The following is an 18,317-nucleotide window of genomic DNA, read 5'->3' as shown; positions in this document are numbered from 1 at the left end:
CTTGGTGAAGAAAGCGGCTACAAGTTTTTTCCAGACCTCCTACTTCTACGAACTTTCGTGGGTTGTTCGTCACCCGGAAAGCACCATGCTGAGATCTGCCTCTTTGTTTCGGGGTTGTGACGGTAGATCCGTGTCTCTTTACCTGTGACAATGTGGTAAGTGTCTCTGGATCGCCATTTGTCGAATTTTTCAAGCACAAAACAACACCAATCAATTCTTGCGTGTTTTCTGGTCTTCTGTGAGACAATATGGTACCAAACGGGAACATCTCTTGGTAGAGAGTGAACGATGGACTGCGCTGCAAACTATCCAATAGTTAGGGTCTCTTGAGTGTTGAAAAATGTGAGATGAGGATCGTCTTCGAACACTTTCCTCACAGCACCAATGTCTTCTTGGGTCACTGCCGTTGCAGGACAACCGGAAAGAGGTTCAAGAGACTACCAACACTTTGAAAACTCACGAAACCAATTTGCAACGTTGGACCTCAAAGGGCCACACCCACCAAAAATACGAACTAGAGAGAACTGGCATTTTATGCATTTATCTTTTTTTTTTTGAAGTCATAATATTTCATTGCTCGAAATCGTGGTGCCACAGATCCGTCTCCCACTTCGTGTCACTCAACACTGCCTGCATCTTCACTCAGCGTTCACAGCTTACTTCCAAATCTAGTGGTGGGGGAACAACCGATCACGCGTTCCAAGGTCGAAAAACAACGCTCTTTCAAACTGAAATAATCCCGTTGTCGTCAGACTTCCGGTTCAAGCAAAAACTTTCGGCTAGCGCTGGTGCTCACAAATTACGTCAAAATGAAACCCTCACTCTAGTACCACAAAGAATTTGTGCACGAGTATCACAAACGCTCTGCTACTGCACTGCTTTACCGATTAACGGCACTGCTCTCGGGCGAACAGAAATAGACCCTGTGCTCCAGTCCAACAACTGCCGCTATCAAGGGCGGCCCGTTTTTCGCTGAGTAATGCAGGGCTGGGGCCAGCGTTTGGCAGCCTTGGGTCCTACAGGGAACGTACACCAGCGACCCAGTCTTCTAGCGGGATATCCCCTTGTGGTACACTGTTTACATGATAGTAACGGAAGTAGTGCGTTAACAGACTCTACTATGGTGGTCGTTAAAATTACGAAACCAGGTTGGTTCAAATGGCTCTGAGCACTATGGGACTCAACTGCTGTGGTCATAAGTCCCCGAGAACTTAGGACTACTTAAACCTAACTAACCTAAGGACAGCACACAACACCCAGCCATCACGAGGCAGAGAAAATCCCTGACCCCGCCGGGAATCGAACCCGGGAACCCGGGCGTGGGAAGCGAGAACGCTACCGCACGACCACGAGATGCGGGCACGAAACCAGGAAATAACGAGATTTTACTCATTTTGCGTATGAAGTATCACTTGAAGAACAGATGATCCGTTACGTAGGCGACTTGGGCGTTTGCAGTGTGCGAAATTTACTACACAGACCTACTACCTCTAGCAGCAAACCAAGGCTCTGACACAGCGATCGTCAAACTTTTTGCTCGAGAGCCAATACTGACATTGCGAGGCCGCACCTCGGGCCGCATCTGCAGCGATCTTATTCATTGGTAATCCACATAGATTAGTATGTTCTGCACCCCCAATAGACTAGCCATAGTAAGGGCGCCATAAGCTGCCGCCGGAACCCAAGTTCAAATGGATCTAAGTGGCTCTAAGCACTATGGGACTTAACATCTGAGGTCATCAGTGCCCTAAGGACATCACACACATCCATGTCAGAGGAATTTTTGGAACCTGCGACCATAGCAGCAGCGCGGTTCCGGACCGAAGCGCCTAGAACCGCTCGGTCACAGCGGCCGGCGGAACCCAAGTACCGGTCGATAAAAGTTGGCACCTTTCGGAACCGTTCGTGTCGATTGTTTCAGATCTCTGCTACCCTCAGCGTTCCTAAAGTAGTGACACTGTAATTAGCTGAAGTAGTTTTGTTGTGTTGTGTATATGTGCAGATGATTAATTGTTGAATAACAGTAATTGTACTTATAATTAAAAGCATTATGCGATATGAGACATGATTTCAAATTTTTACCAGATGTTTTGGATGTAATTTTTCTTCTGATACTTGCGTTCCATTACAACTACCTTAACTCATTTTCACATTACTTGCTGCAGATTCGTACCGCATTTGAAGACGATCAACTCTGTAATTCACGTTCACGAGTCCATGGTACTTCTGCGTCAAAGTCTGTACTATAACAGCTGACCGGAACAAGTTGCGCACGCCCGTGAACTGCCAGTACTGGAAGACGAACTATAAAACACACCCCCATCTCACATCCCCTAATCCCGCAGTGGCCACGCTACCTACATCTTTGCCCCTGAGTAAGCTTTGCTTAGTTCACGTTAGAATGCACGAGCGTCAATTAAAATTAAGCACATCTTAAAATATTTCTGTCTCTTAAGAAGCTCTAAACATTAGCTAACGTTCTAGGATTGGACGCAGTTTGACAACCCCTGCTCTAGCCCAATTGACCAATGAGCCAACCTGAGTATTGGACAGAAACGGGTACGCTACTCCACGCTGCCTCAGTTCTTTGCCCGAGTTCATCAATCCTAACGACTGGCGAGAACAGGCTCTCAACAACCGGTGACAGTTTTTAATATTTAAAAAAAAAGAATTCCCGCTATTCTACTGTTAATTCTTCATTTATTTTACACAGTCTTGATTTCCGCCATTGGAGACATTGTCAAATGCACGTTGAAGTGTTAAAATATGTCTGACCTGCCTGTGACATGTAATCACCGAAAGAACATATTTCTGGACTTCTTTTCAACATGCACTTGAGAATGGCTCCAAAGTCCGAAATCATGACTGTGTAAAATAAATGAACCATTAACAGTCAAATAGGGGAAAGTCCTTTCAGAAAATGTCCATGACATGTATTTTCAGTGGGTGAGAGATCTGGAGAACATACTGGCTCGCTGTAACAGTGTAATACAGTCGCCATCGAAATAGGACAGAAGGGGCAACACTGCGGTCTTGCGTTATTTCGCCGAAAAATAACGTCGCGGTGACCTCGAAAATGTGGCACAGCCACCGGTCTTAAAACGTCAGAAATGTAACACCTGCTGTCCACAGCACGGGCAATCCATCCGATGCCATTATCCCCGGCGCTTGGCCCGCATAATACTGATCAATGCAATCTGACAAACTCTCACTCCAACATCCAGTGTTGCCGTTGGGTGCATCAATGCTGCATCAGGCGAAGCAGCAACTATGGTTGGTGCTCCTGACGTCGTCGCACCGGCCGTATGGATAATCGCCTTGCTACAAACAAGCCTACATCCCGGCACATGGTACGTGTCGTAGCTGTTCGTTCCTGCATGGTCAAGCGAAAAATATGTATGTCCTCTTAGGCGCTAGTTGCTTAGGTCCGTCGAGATCTTTCAGGGCGTTAAATGTAGCTCTCCTGAACCTACCGATTCCACATTCACACGATAACAGTAGTAGACTCCCTACCAGTAAGAGGAACACTGCCGCCTAACAATATAACGCAATTTCCATAGGCAACCATCCTGCCACTGGCGAATTCCGAGGTATATTGGTAGGTATTTCTCCTCGTTACACGATCTTCCCACATACAACCAAGATTTAAATGTGATTTCTGAATACACCCGCTGCGTAATTTGGTCTTGTGTATAGAATGCAGAATGCGTTGGTCGTACCTACTTTGTGTTGCTGAGCATTTTGTACACTTTATGCCGGTTTGGCGTTTGATGCAGCTGTGATAGCTAGGAGTGTATAAGCGATAGAGAAGGTGTAGTCTATGGAACTCTTCTGTCCTGAAATTTCTTTCCAAACTCTGCAGCTGATCTTGTGTGTTTCTTGGGGACGTTGATACCTGGAACATCCGTACAGGAGTTTACATTTTCTGTCATCTTCAGGTCTACTACAACGCAGCAGTTGTAACCAAATTGTACTAAGATGCAAACCCTGTGTCACTATCGCCAGACAGGACATTGCCCTACCTGCTTCGTTCACTACCTAAGGCAACACTGGATGTCAGTTTACAATAGGCATATGATAATCACGCCACTCTCCAGCCCATTACATCGGCACTCGAATCTGAAGTCGTTATTACTTTTCTAGCAGCCGCTCAGCCTGTATTTCGAAACTGTTTCTGGGATCGACCCCGATATTTCCTGAGGCAGACTTGCTGACATCCGGCCCACGAGGCGGACAGCTGTAACCGTTATACAGATTTAAGACACAAAGGAAATATAAGCAGTGGTTGCGATCAGACACTGACTGAAATCAGCGGGGAAAGATGAAAATTTGTGTGACTGAAATCAGCGGGGAAAGATGAAAATTTGTGCTGGAACGGGATTCGAACAAGAGTCTCCTGCTCTGACTAATTAGGAATCGCTGAATGCCGCAGGTAATGAGGATAAAGGGAAAGAAGCACCACGTTATTAGTGTGTGGATAAGTTAAGGATTTCTTTCTGACAGGAGGCGTGCTATGGTAGTCCGTGGAGTTGTAATGTCCACTCTGTACGGATGGCTTAATGGTCAGAGTATCTGCCTAGTAAGCAGCAGACGCGGCTTCGAATCCCGGTTCGGCTCATATTTTCACTGTTCCCAGTGATTTCAATCCATGCCCACTCGGAGCCAACGTCTGTAATTCCTTTGTGTCTAAATTCATGATGGCTACTGGATCAAAATGATGTCTGTTCTTTCGGACATGTCCAACAGAACAGACTTCACATATATATTATACTAATTTACTTATATTTTTATAAAAAAAGAAGGAATGTAAGTATCCCACAGTATTATTGTTTTTTGCTTTATTGCTTTTTCAGCAGGCACGAAAATACAACAAAATGTTGCGAAGAAAGTAATTGAACAGAGAAACTTACGGTGAACCAGTCTTCACGTCCACCGCACGTAGGGAAAAGGCATTTTGTAAGCCAGATGTAAATGTGTTTCATACGTGATTTTAGGATTTTCCAGTGTGAATGAGAGGAAGTGAAAACTTTTCCGTTTGTATCGCCGTCATTTAAGTTTCTTGAAAGACTAATTGCTCGTACTAATACTGAAAACGTGAGAGCATACTAGAGCACAACACATGAGTCACCATTCACCAGAAAACACGCGTGAAGACTACGTAGTGAGACGTTAACCACAGTCTCCAATCCCGATTCCAGTATACAACTAGGCAGGGAACTCTCGGCAAACTGCTCTGAAAATTGACACCATGTTATATCGTCTATGCCGACGTTGTTCATAAAAGATTCACATCTATCTGGATCGGTTTCGGTGACACTGATATAATGGATTATTGAAGCCCCGCACTCTGTTAATGTTCCTGTGTGCCATCAGAGATACCAACAAAAGAGTTTAACCTCTGGAACAAGGACAATCAGGCCACCTGCGACCACTACATGATTAGCTTGAGCGCGTTCATAAAACTTACTAAGGTCTCTAGATAACAAGTCGATTCTTGTTATTTAGCGACCACAAGCACTGTTACCGACGTGATCAGCTAACCAACGACAAACTGTTATTCATTAAAGATGTACTGACAGCTCTGGAATCTGAATACCGTATATATGCTTCGTTTGTTTTACAGCTGGACTTTGGCGTCTGCGCCGTAATGAATGTTGACAAAGGCAATGTATTTCGTAAGTTCACGAGTAAAATTTCTTCTAGAGAAAGGGGCAAGTCTTTGTATTTGATGTTAGAAACTTTAGTTTCAGTCCAGTTTGACACTAAAAGTTAAGACACCACTGCGTGATTATAGTTGACAGGGTATTTATCCAGTGCTACAAAAAGAAACTTGTCGAGATACAGAACCTAGCACGACAAGAAGCAAAGATTTGAGGTTTTTTTGTGGTCGCCTTCCGTGGCCTACGGAGCTTTCACAATGGAGCACGAGGTGAGCAATAGCCCGAGAATGGCCAAAGAGACAAATGTCCGTCTTAACTGGCACCATGAAGTAACGTGTATGGTGCTGTTGGGACTACGAAAGCTGTGCACCTGTGGGTTGGCAAGGCAGGAGGGCTCGTTCCGCACCAGTAAATGACTCGAGATTGCCAGGCGGAAAAGGTCGTATCTAGCCGGATGTCAGACCTACATTAAAGCAAACAGCATCCTGCTGCCTGAAGCTAAAACACGACCGTAGCTTACGAAATTACGAAGGGAGCTACTTTTTACGATACCATAAACAACAAAGACACTAGTTACCGTAGACATAAGAATGCTGCTCTTTTGCTACCAGACTATTAGGAAGAGTAAGAAGAAAAATTTTGTTTTTCATGAAATGATTACATTTCTCACGTGACTGTAAACGACTTCATATCGCCGTATGGCAGATAACGGAAGAGGGAAGAAATCGGTGTAGACTATCGCTTCACCATGTATTTCGGATTTAGAAGTAACATTCGGGGCGAGAAACTAGTGCTTCTCATCGACAATAAATGAATGCCTAAACACACAGTCCAGCCACAGTAATATGACCACCGCCTATGTTCGTCGTCAACGTGTACGAACCACTCACAGGCGGCAGAGGGCAGCAATAGCAGTGGAAAGAATATAACGCGTGTTAGGGGGACGCGGAAAACAGTGCAGTCGTTGTAATGCTACAACACAGCGAGATATCTGACGTTCACAAGGGCGCGATCATCGGCTTTCGGGCGTAGGGTGGAAACATTTCCGAAACGGCTAAGTTCGTAAACCGTCACGCGCCGCCGTGGTTAAAGTATTCAGTGCATGGCAAAATGGCGTTATCCAAAACCGGCGACGAGGCAAATGTAGTGTACCAGCGCTATAGATGGCAGTGGTGAACGACGGCTGGAGAGATGTCTACGGGCGAACAGACGTTCAACGTTGAATAGTGACCGCACAGATGAACTAAGGGGCTACCAACAGGCCGGCCGCTGTGGCCGAGCTGTTCTAGGCGCTTCAGTCCGGAACAGCGCAGCTGCTACGCTCGTAGGTTCGAATCCTGCCTCGGGCATGGATGTGTGTGATGTCCTTAGGTTAGTTAGGTTTAAGCAGTTCTAAGTTCTAGAGGACTGATAACCTCAGATGTTAAGTCCCATTGTGCTCTGAGCCATTTGAACCGTTTTTTCTAATCCTGAAGCGTAAAAATACAGATGAGTTAAATTGTAGGACTGCCCGTTTTTATCGCAGAGCCTTCGTTGGAGAACACCAAAACGTCTCTTATGCCCTATACAGGCAGGTATGGGCGCCAAACATGAGTACCCTACCATTAAAAAATCTTTTGTCCTTGGCGTATTAATAACTGAAATATATTATTTGCCCATATTTGTGTGTTCATTTATTCCACAGGGAAAAGAACGTATTTAATTTGCATTGTTCCTAATTCCGTTGCAGACTTGCAGCATGTAGACGCGACTCCCTCGTCGACGACGAAACAAAGGACAAATGTTTCCAACGACTTGCTGTTGACATAATTGGCGGTTTAGGCGAATATACTCGTCCACAGAGATTGATTTCACTTTTTCTGTTTGAGAAAGATACACACATACAATACACTATAAAACTACGTCAGGCAATTATCGTCTCACTAGTTTGGGAACGCTGAGGGTAGCAGAGATCTGAAACAATCGACACGAACATTTCCGCAAGGTACCGATTTTATCGACCGGTACTTGGGTTCCGCCGGCCGCTGTGACCGAGCGGTTCTAGGCGCTGCAGTCCGGAACCGCGCTGCTGCTACGGTCGTTGGTTCGAATTCTGCCTCGGGCATGGATGTGTGAGAGGTCCTTATGTTAGTTAGGTTTAAGTAGTTCTAAGACTAGGGGAGTGCTTAGAGCCATCTGAATCATTTGAGCTACCAATAGTGTCTCTCCAACAACCGTTCAGTGAACGTTGCTGTGTATGGGGCTCCAAAGAAGGCGCCTGGTTCGTGGAGCCACGCCGACTGCTGTTCATCGGCGATGAAGGCTGCAATTTGCACGCCAGTACGACAACTGAACGTCCACTAAGTGGCGAGAAGTGGCCTTTTCAGATGAATCACATGTTGTGCTCCATCGAACACATATGGCCGTTGGCGTGTATGGCGTGAAACGTCTGAAAGCAAACACCATGCAAACCAGGAGGGTGCGTTATGGTCTGAGGAATGTTTTCATGTAATTCCCTGGGTGATCTCGTCATTCTTGAAGACTCAATGGATCAACACAAGTATGCATTCACCCTTGCGGACCATGTCCACCCGTACATGCTGTTTATTTTTCCTCGGCACGCTGGCATCTACCAGCAGGACAATGCAACGTGCAAACAGCTCACAGCGCATGCGCGCGATTCGAAGAGCACCAGGATGAGTTTACCGTACTCCGCTGGCCACCAAACTCCCCGGATTTAAGCCCAATTGAGAATCTGTGCGATCACCTCCATAAAGCTGTTCGCGCCATGGATCCTCAACCGAGAAACCCAGCGCAGCTGGCCACTGTATTGGAGTGGGCGTGGTTCTACGTCCCTGTCGATACCTTCCAGCACCTCACTGACTCACTTCCTACACATCTTATGCTGCACGAGGCGATTATTCAGATTTTTGACAGGTGATCACAATAATGTGACTGGACAGTGTAATATGTACCATGAATCAGGGTCAACGATTGCCGAATCCCATGAGCTGTCTAAAACAAAACCTCAACTTCCTATCTAGGTGCTTACGGACGTTATCTCTTTTGTGGTATAGCATACACTAAGAGTTTTTAAACCACATGAACAGCTATACTTGTAGAGAGATCACTAAACAGCTACATATCAACATTTCAACACAGCTCTCCAGCATAATACCGGATGTTCAAAAAGTCTCACCGCAGTGCCGTATGATTGTTAGCCGCGCGTACCGTATGCCGCAGTGAATACACCGAAATGAAACTCAGTAAACACAAGTTATTAACTTATCGAATATTCATTTTTACTTACAAATTTTCACATTTAATATTGAAAGTGTCCACCCTGTTGTTGAATACACAATTCAATTCGTCTAATCATGTTTCCAAACACAAGCTGTAACATTTCTTCTGTAACAGAAGTAATGAAAGAGGATATTGAAGTTTTCAATTCATCGATGGATTTTGGACGGTTTTTATAGACAGTTGCTTTCGCTGCACCCCAGAAGAAAAAGTCAGGTCGTGTTAGGTCAAGCGATCGTGGAGGCCAAAGTCCCTGTGAAATTATGCGAGCCCCAAAAACATCAGCAAGCAGTGACATTGAAACGCGAGCTGTATGCGCGGTTGCACCATCTTGTTGAAAATAACCGTTCAATGCTTCACTTAACACGAGTTATCTTATGAATGGGTACAGAATATCAATGCAGTATCGTTGTGCGTTTATTGTTTCGTTGAAAAATATGAGACCAACAATCCGACGTCTAGATATTGCAATCCGAACTCCTATTTTCACCGAATGAAGTGGTTCCTCATGAATACACAATGGATTTGCAGTACCGGTACTCCACATACGAGAATTTTGCGAGCTCATGTACCCGGATAGATGAAACCACGCCTTATCAGTGAAAAACGTTTCATTAAGGATATCCCTTCCATTTTGTTGAACGAAATTTTTGAACCATTGACAATAATGCATTCTCTTGCCATGATCAGTATTTTTCAGTTCTTGAACGACTGTCACTTTGTATGGGAAAAGTTCTAATTTTTTCCTTACACCTGTGTGGACCGTTCCGACACTAAAATCGATTTCCTGGGCGAGTTTTCTTACTGATTTGTTCGGACTCATGGACATTTTATTGGAAATATCGAGTAGTTTATCCTCAGACAAAACGCTAGGACGACCCCTCCTTGGTGCATCTGTCACTGAACCCGTACTTTGAAATTCGTTAATCAAATTTCGCACAGTATCGCAATGTGGGAGTGTTGTATCCGGGAAAACTAAATTAAATGTTTGACGAACAGAAACTGTGTATTTACCGCCAGCATAGAACACTTGTTCGACTAAAAACACACGTTCTTCAATGGTTAGCATTTTAACAGTGACAAAAACGAAACAAACGAACAAAGGAACTAAACTTAAACGTTCACGTCAGCACGTAACGACACACACCAACGATACTACTGACGCTGACTGAGATAAACGAAACAGTGGAATGTTGGGAGAGTCCACTTGCAGATAAGTAACCCAGACAGGTGAACAATCATACGGCACTCGCGGCTAACAATCATACGGCACTGCGGAGAGACTTTTTGAACACCCCGTATTACAAAAGTGACAATAGCTACAGGGGATTATCGAGATCTTTTATGTAATGCTCTACTGTCCCATCAGTCATGTTTCAGTCGTCGTGTCTTTACGTGACGAAAGAGAAATACCGACATCAGTCGCATTAGGGTAGTGAAATAATTCAGTGGCGACAACTGAGTATTTGTGCCGAACCGGGACTCAATTTCCCGCTTTAAGCGAGCAGTAGCCTTAAGCGCTTCGGCTGTCAGAGCATGCTTCACATCCAACCCAACTTCCCAAATTGTCGCACACTACTTCCGTAGCAGCCCCTGTCCATTTTCCTCATCGCTCGCAGCGTCTAACATGATTCCCGTGAGAGGTCGGACCTAGGGTACATCACTACTGAAGACACCATGACTGCTGTCAAGGCTTAGATATTACAACTCTATGTGTGGTCTAGTCTTTCGAGCATGTCCAGAAGAACATACACTACACAGTCACGATTCTGCGGCCGGCAATTTGGGTTGGATGCGAAGCGTGCTCGGATAGCCGAAACGATTAAGGCGGCCACTCGCTAAAGCAGGAAATCCAGGTTCCACTCCCGGTCCAGTACAAATTTTCACTATTGCCATTGAATTATTTCGGTGCCCTAGTATGGCTGATGTCGGTGTTTCTCTTTCATCACGTCTTTTATGTGGGGTATCACACCTCTCGTCACTGTCAGGGAATCTTCGATAGGAGCCTCGTCGGCACGTGCGGGACTTGCTGGTAAAACACGAGCAGCTGCCTGTCGTTCTGCACCACAGTCACAGTGATAGAAGATTTGCCCCACTTTTGAAGAGCGTCTGCACATCTCCTGTAGCCCGTTCGGATGTGGTTCTGGGTAGTCCAAAGCGCTCGAGACTGGACAAATCGGATGTACGTCGTTCAGTACTGCAAGATCGGGTTATCAACGATCTTCTGGGTTCTGACAGTAAGGCAGTTTTCCGTATAGTATCGGGAGAATGAATACGATACAAGATAGGCAGCCAATATGTGGGAGTAGATCGCATTCACCAAAGTTGCACGGTTATCTTTTTCACATATGAGCTATCAAACTAGACAGACGCGCTACGTTCTTACTATTGAGTATACCAGTCTGAGTGCTCATACCTCAAGGGTGTCTGCTGACAATCCACAACTAGCGCCACAGAGTTTGTGGAGAATTTTTGGATTGGATTGTTTGGGCGGAGGAGACCAAACAGCTAGGTGATCGGCATCATCGGATTAGGGACGGATGGGAAAGGAAGTCGGCCGTGCCCTTTCAAAGGAACCATCAAGGCATTTGCCTGGAGCGATTTAGGGAAATCATGGAAAACCTAAATCAGGATGGCCGGACGCGGGATTGAACTGTCGTCCTCCCGAATGCGAGTCCAGTGAGCTAACCACTGCGCCACCTCGCTCGGTGGGGGAGAATGTTATTTCTGTTTTTGAGCTTATCAGATGTTCGTGTCAAGACTTTCTTAAAAGATAGTGTCCTGTCTAACGTGACCCCAAGGTGATTTGGATGCACAGTTTCGACGATGTTTGTCATCCTCAAAATAGAAACGAAGAGTTCTGTGTGTCAATCTACTGGACAGACGAAAACATGCAACTTCTGTTTTATTTGAGTTAGATTGTAATCGCCCTTTATGGAAATATTGGCTTCAGATGTCTAGATGAAAAGTTAGGATTTCTTCAGTTGTTTCGAGGGTTTTGTGTTTGGTAGTTGTTGTCCAGTCATCCGCATAGCCAAACTTTCTGAACTCTATGGAGAAATATGATTTTTATAAACGAAACAAGAGAGGAGCAAAGACGGATACATTTCCAAAGTCATTTTCCAATACAGGGGTATTCAAACAGAAGGAGCACATTGCAAAAGTTTATTGTTTCCAAAGTACAAAAGATAGAAAAACAATTCCAAAGTTCCTGGAAAGAGAAAAGTTCAAATTTTTATGCATTTAAAGTAAGCACCATGTGTTACACGTCAAAATCAAAACGTTCGCTCATCTCCTGTCACATACGAAGCAGCTGGTTTCTCGTTATCGAATTCACAGTTTCAACAATGCTATGTCACAGACTTTCAAGATTGTCAGGAATAGGGAGGATAAAAGTGCAGTCTCTTAAGTAAGCCCTGAGATAAAAATCACAAGGTGTGAGGTCTGGGACGTTGGACCGGAAGAGGAGGAGGAGAAGATGAACTTCATCGCCGGTGGCCCACCGTTTTGATATTTGTCGTGTAACACATGGTGCTCACATTGAAAACATAAAAATTTGAAATTCTCTCTTTCTAGGAACGTTGAAATTGTCTTTCTATCTTTTGTAGTTTGTGAGGAATAAATGTTTGAAATCTGTTCCTTCTTTTTGAATAGCCCTGTGCTTTTGGACAGCTAATGTCGTTTCCTGAAGCTACAGTAAAAATGTCTTTCCAGTGAGCATGTAAAACTGTTTCGTTGTCCACCTGCATGGAATTAATTGTAATAATTTACAAAGCAGCGCATGCCTCCTATGCAGATCATATGCTGCAAGCAGAGCAATGAATACCGTTGATATGTTGTGCTTCATTTGGTACCGTACTTCAATAAATGTTGTTAATGGGAAGACTTGAGCAGAGCAGCTCCGTCCTGGTCGGAAATCAGCCTGCTAACAGGGAGGTTCTGAGAGATTTCTAGACAAAAGTTCTATAAAGGTACTTATAAATACTGCTCAGTAGAGAGATTGGACGATAGTTCTTCGATTTGTTCTTGCCAGGTTTGCGTATTGCTGTGATTTCTGATAGCTTCATTTTAACAACAGATCACCACAGATCACAATGTCAGAAAAGAAGTCCGACAGTCATCTTTTCTGAATAGTCCCCACAACGCAGAATATGTATTCCATCACTACTCGGTTCCTTTCCAGCTTTTAGAGTTTTGAGAGCGGCAGAAATTCCAGACACAGAGAAAGTTCTTGAGAACTCAGATTGTTCATTAGTGTTATTTCTGAGCAAAGTAAGTTTTCCTCTGATGTATCTTGCATGAGTTTTATCTCTTGGTGCCCTGCATGTAGGCAGTAAATGTGACGCAGTCCTATGAACTTTGTTCCTTGCTTTTATTTCGTTTCCTCCAAACTTCCTTAGTAATGACCATGCTTCCCTACCTGATGTTTGAAACATGAGTGAGTCAACAGTATCTAAATATCTAGTACGTCTGGCTGTGCCGAGTTTATGAAGTAGGTTATCCGCTTTTTGCGGCCGGTAATCACTCTTTAGAAATTCATCGTACTGTTTCTCGGTAGTTTCATTCCAACCTGGAATATACTGCTTGTGGTAGCCCGTGGGGATTGCCTTTTGGTGGTGGTGTTAAGTTCCTAGGAGACCAAACTGCTGATGTCATCGGTCCCTAGGCTTACACACTGCTTAATGCAACTTAAACCAACATACGCTAAGGACAACACAAACACACCCATGCCCGAGAGAAGACTCGAACCTCCGACTGGGGAAGCCGCGCGAACCGTGGAAAGGCGCCTTAGACTGCCTTGTTCGTTGCGCTTATCATAGCACCAGCAAGTCTCTCTTCGTCATTTGCTTGTGGGGGAGTCTAGCAAAGACATTTATCTAGATGTCACATATAAAAACCGTGTGCTGTACGCGGGCTCCATCATGAAATTGTGCGTATCGCCGGCAATGCACCTGGATAATCTGCCGAAAGGGCAGCTGCAAGAATAGTTTGGTGGGTATATAGTCCAACATCGTTTTTGATTTTTGCTCTTGAAGAAGAATGGGCTGTCGTTCCATGACCTGGGATCAGATGCCTTATTGAAAGTGTTCCCAGCAGAGCTCAAGCGGTTATAAAACGAAGGGTGGACACATATCTTCGTAATGTGGACTAACAGGTGTTCCGATACTTTTGATCAAACAGTGTACAACTTGTACAGAACACAGACTGCAGTTATAAGAGTCGAAGATAAGGAAAAGGATGTGGCAGTCGAGAAGGGAGTGGGACAAGATTCTAGTCTATTCACGATGTTAGTCATTCTGTACATTGAGCAAGCAATAAAGGAAACCGAGGAGAAATTAGGATGGAGGATTAATGTTCGTGGAGAAGGAATAAGAACTTTGAGATCTGCCAACGACTTCCTAATTCTGTCAGAGACAGTAAAAGATTTAGAAGAACAGTTAAAGTGAATAGATAGCGTCTTGAAAAGAGATCAGAAGGTGAACATCAATTAAAGTAAAACAAGGGGACTGGAATGTAATCTAATTCAGTCAGGCGATACTGAAGGAACTAGGTAAGGAAACGAGGGCCTAAAACTAGTAGAAGAGATTCGCTATTTGGGCGTCAAAATAAGTAATGCTGGTTGGAGCAGAGAGGATAGAAAATACAGGCTGCAGTAGGAAGAAAAGCGTTTCTAAAAAAGAGAAATTTATGTCGAATACAAAATCGTTAGCGACTCTTTTACGGAGGTATTAGTCTGGAAAGCAGCCTTGTAGGAAAGCATATATTCTTAATGAGGAGGTACTGATCGATTGCAGGAAAAAAGAAATTTATGGCAAAACTCGAGTGAAAGAACGAATTGGTTGATAGAACACGTCCTTAGACATCAAGGAACTGTCGGTGTCGTAATGGAAGGAGTGTGGGGATTAAAAATTCTAGAGCCAGACCAAGGACTGACTACAGTAAGCAGATTCAAATGGACGGAGGCTGTAGTGGTGACGCAGAGATGAAGAGTCTTGCACAGGGTAGACTAGGGTGGAGAGCTGCATTAAACCAGTCTTCGGGCTGAAGACCACAAGGTACAGTCCATAGCGGATGATCAATAGAAGCGAAAGTAACGCTGAGTGTGTTCCGGGACAGATAACAGTACCAATGATGTTCTCAATAAACATAATCGGCTTGTTAGAGTTTTCAGGACGCATGGATTGATTTGCTGATGATACTATGACCTACAGCTTACAGCATCGTGTTATTGTAACGGTTCAATTATTGTACAGAGTAGTAGCTATATTTAAATATTGATAAATGCAAAATAACGGCGAGAACAAAGCGAAAGGCCCTGATTGATTAATAGATTGATAGTAAATGTCTTCAGCCTGTCAGATCGTTTGGATGTTAGGGGTTGTACCATGAACCGATATGAAGTGGAAGTGAAGCGTCAAGTCAGGAACAGGTAAGGTGAATGAAGAGCTCAGGTCTCATGGAAACGTTTTGGGAAACTGGGTTGGAACTACAAAGGAAACGGGAAACAAAGGCTAGTGCTACAAATTGTAGAGTCTGCTGCACTATTTAGAGATATTTTCAAACAGGCAAGACAGCAGACTATGATGGAACTGAGAGGCACTTCACTAGAGTCATAATAGGTCAGTATAGCTGAAGAAAGCGTGACAGAGGTGTTCAGGGAAGTCACACGGACGTGCTCACGGCTCTTTGGAAGGAGGGCGGCGTTGATTTCTCAAAATCTTACTCTGTACTTTTTGGAGAATCGCCGCTCGACTGTACTTTACAGGGCTTCCTACGATTTTTTTATCAGTCGACAAGTTCGTCAGCGAAATCTGTACCAACCAAAGCGTTATTACGCCTCAAAAAGCAACGTTCTGCGAGTCGAGCATCGAATTGGACTTTCATAGCTGTGAATATCTCCTTACGCGCAGTCTGTGTCATGAAGTAAATCGTGGTGAAGCAGGCGAAGAGAGAAACTACGAGGCTGTTTGTATGACACAATTGCCGTAAAGTAAACACGCTACAAACAGCCGTGTATCCTATATGATAAAAGTTATGATCGATACCTTCCTTAGATAAAATGTGATAATTTTTCCGAAGCGCTGCCTTTCGTTAACTTTTCGAAAGTGGATTAGTGCTGCGATTGTGAACAACTGCAGTGAAAATCACAGAGTACAATGTGACATTGATGTCTGAGATGAGTGCCGATTACTGAGTTACATGTAGGCTAACAGATGTGCTTCAGTGCGCAGCTTCTTTCCAGATAAGCTCTTGAGCAATTGGCCGGCCGAAGTGGCCGTGCGGTTCTAGACGCTGCAGTCTGGAACCGCGAGACCGCTACGGTCGCAGGTTCGAATCCTGCCTCGGGCATGGATGTGTGTGATGTCCTTAGGTTAGTTAGGTTTAACTAGTTCTAAGTTCTAGGGGACTAATGACCTCAGCAGTTGAATCCCATAGTGCTCAGAGCCATTTGAACCATCTTTTCTTGAGCAATTGCACGTGTAACAGCTGCTGTGTTGGAGAGAAAACGGTCCTGTGAAGCAGTGATTGGAATGGCGCGCACTTCACGTTTACGACGGTGCCGCTAAGGTGCCTTTGGTCACCTGACCATAATTTTTTAGAGCGTGACTGTACCATAGATCCAGCTCCGACCATTCTCTTGATATATATGCTGCAGCAGAGGGATCATAGCGCGGGACGATTCCGCAATGATCTCGTAAAGTAAATACGTAATACCCGGTTCCCACTGTAAAGGGCGTTTTCAGGCAGTATGAGTTGTGCAGCAGAGATAACGTACAAGTGTGCTGTGACATGACTCATCAAAAACAACGAAAAAAATCTCACCAACACGTGTAATAAATATACAGTTTAGGAAGTCCTGACGCCACATGGACACACGGGGCCACGTGGGAAGGTGGCTAAGAACTCGGTGGAACTTGGGAGCAACTGGGCAGAATTCTAGTGGGTCTGAAGGAACTACGAGTCGACAGTCGATAATTCTGTCCAGTTACCTTCCGCAGACCTCTACAGGCCACAGTTTGACGCGGTGCTCACGGTATAAATAGCGACGCTAGCTTACATCGATGCTTGATACGGTGTAACTTGGATGATGTTCCCACTGTAAAGGGAATACTGAATTTGCCGATACCACTCATCTGCTTTGATCACATGACATCATCAAAATGGTGGACATAAACCATTCACCGAAATATACTTAAAATGTGCTACACAACAGTAATTATAACTGTTTTTTGATATGACAATAGCAAATAATCCCATATGCCTAATGGACGTATCGAACCTACCGATACCGGACATGATGTAACTAGCGATAAAACTATTATTGCGTGTGACGTCATATACGAGCGTAAAGAGAGAGCACCAGCCTTGAGATCATTCGTGTTCCTTCTTCTTTTGTGGAGGGAAGGGGATGTATGGCTACGAAGTCTTTCGCGACGTATTTCTTGAAAAAAATCTCTCGGTGTACATGCCTGATTCAAGGGATGGCGCTGCAAGCAACGCGGGATAGAAACTATATCTATGGACGTAGAGGGCACCACTTCACTGCGCGCCATATTGCTGTTACCGTGACGTATTCCAGCCAAACAGAAGCTGTCCTTTGCATATAAAAGTGGGAGCCTCACTAGTTCACGACAGTCAGTTTTAGCCCTGACGACGGCCATGGAGGTAGTGGTCGAAAGCTTGGAGTTTTATCCTGAATTGACGCGGCATGTACACCGAGAGATTTTTATTCAAGGAAGGGGGTGTAGGTGGGATGGATGTTGGTTTTGTTGGCAGACATTTAGCTGAGCTGAGCGAGTACGGCTGTGCGCGGCGCGGCGCAGCGGACTGACCTTTTGAGCGGGGGGTGCTTGGTGCCGTTGACGACGAGCTTGTTGCGGTGCGTCTTGGCGGGCGGCGGCGCCGGCGCGGGGTCGGCGGTGGGCGTGGGCGTGCCCGCCGTGGCCGTGGCGCTGGTGCTGGTGCTGGTGTTGGTGTCGGCGGAGCTGCTGGTGGTGCTGACGCTACTGTCGGTGGCGCTGGCGCGCACGCCGCGCAGCTCCAGCTGCAGCTGCATGTTCTTGGGCAGCGGCGGCTTCTCCTCCACCGGCAGCATGTAGGACAGCATCGCGCATCACCGGTCTCCGCTGGCTGGTGGCTGGGCGCTCACTGGGGCCTCGCAGCCGCCATCTGCAACGAGAGGAGGCCTCACTGTAGGAGGAGGAGGGGCGGCGCCGGCGGTGGGGCCCCCGGGGGCTCTGCGCGCTGCGCCTCTGCTCTGTGTGCCGTACCTGCTGCACTCGCCCGGCCTGCCGCCGCAGCGGTGGACGCCGAAGCGCGCTAGCGAGGTCACACTCGACTCGGGAGAACACTGGTCGGCACTTATCACTACAAGCA

General features: G+C 45.4%; 1 protein-coding gene across 1 annotated transcript in view; it reads right to left on the bottom strand.

The window, feature by feature from the left end:
* Positions 1–18,110, bottom strand: part of LOC126256523 (uncharacterized) — a 1,007,450-nt gene extending 989,340 nt beyond the window's left edge. The window contains exon 1 of the mRNA XM_049955490.1: positions 17,774–18,110. Coding sequence (XP_049811447.1) covers positions 17,774–18,048 — 275 coding nt within the window. The 5' untranslated portion in view covers positions 18,049–18,110. The remainder of the gene's footprint in view (positions 1–17,773) is intronic.
* Between the last annotated feature and the right edge of the window lie 207 nt (positions 18,111–18,317).

The sequence above is a fragment of the Schistocerca nitens genome, chromosome 1, assembly GCF_023898315.1.
Source record: "Schistocerca nitens isolate TAMUIC-IGC-003100 chromosome 1, iqSchNite1.1, whole genome shotgun sequence".
NCBI lineage: Eukaryota > Metazoa > Arthropoda > Insecta > Orthoptera > Acrididae > Schistocerca > Schistocerca nitens.
Note: the sequence above shows the minus strand (reverse complement) of the source record. Positions and strands in the feature narration are given on the sequence as shown.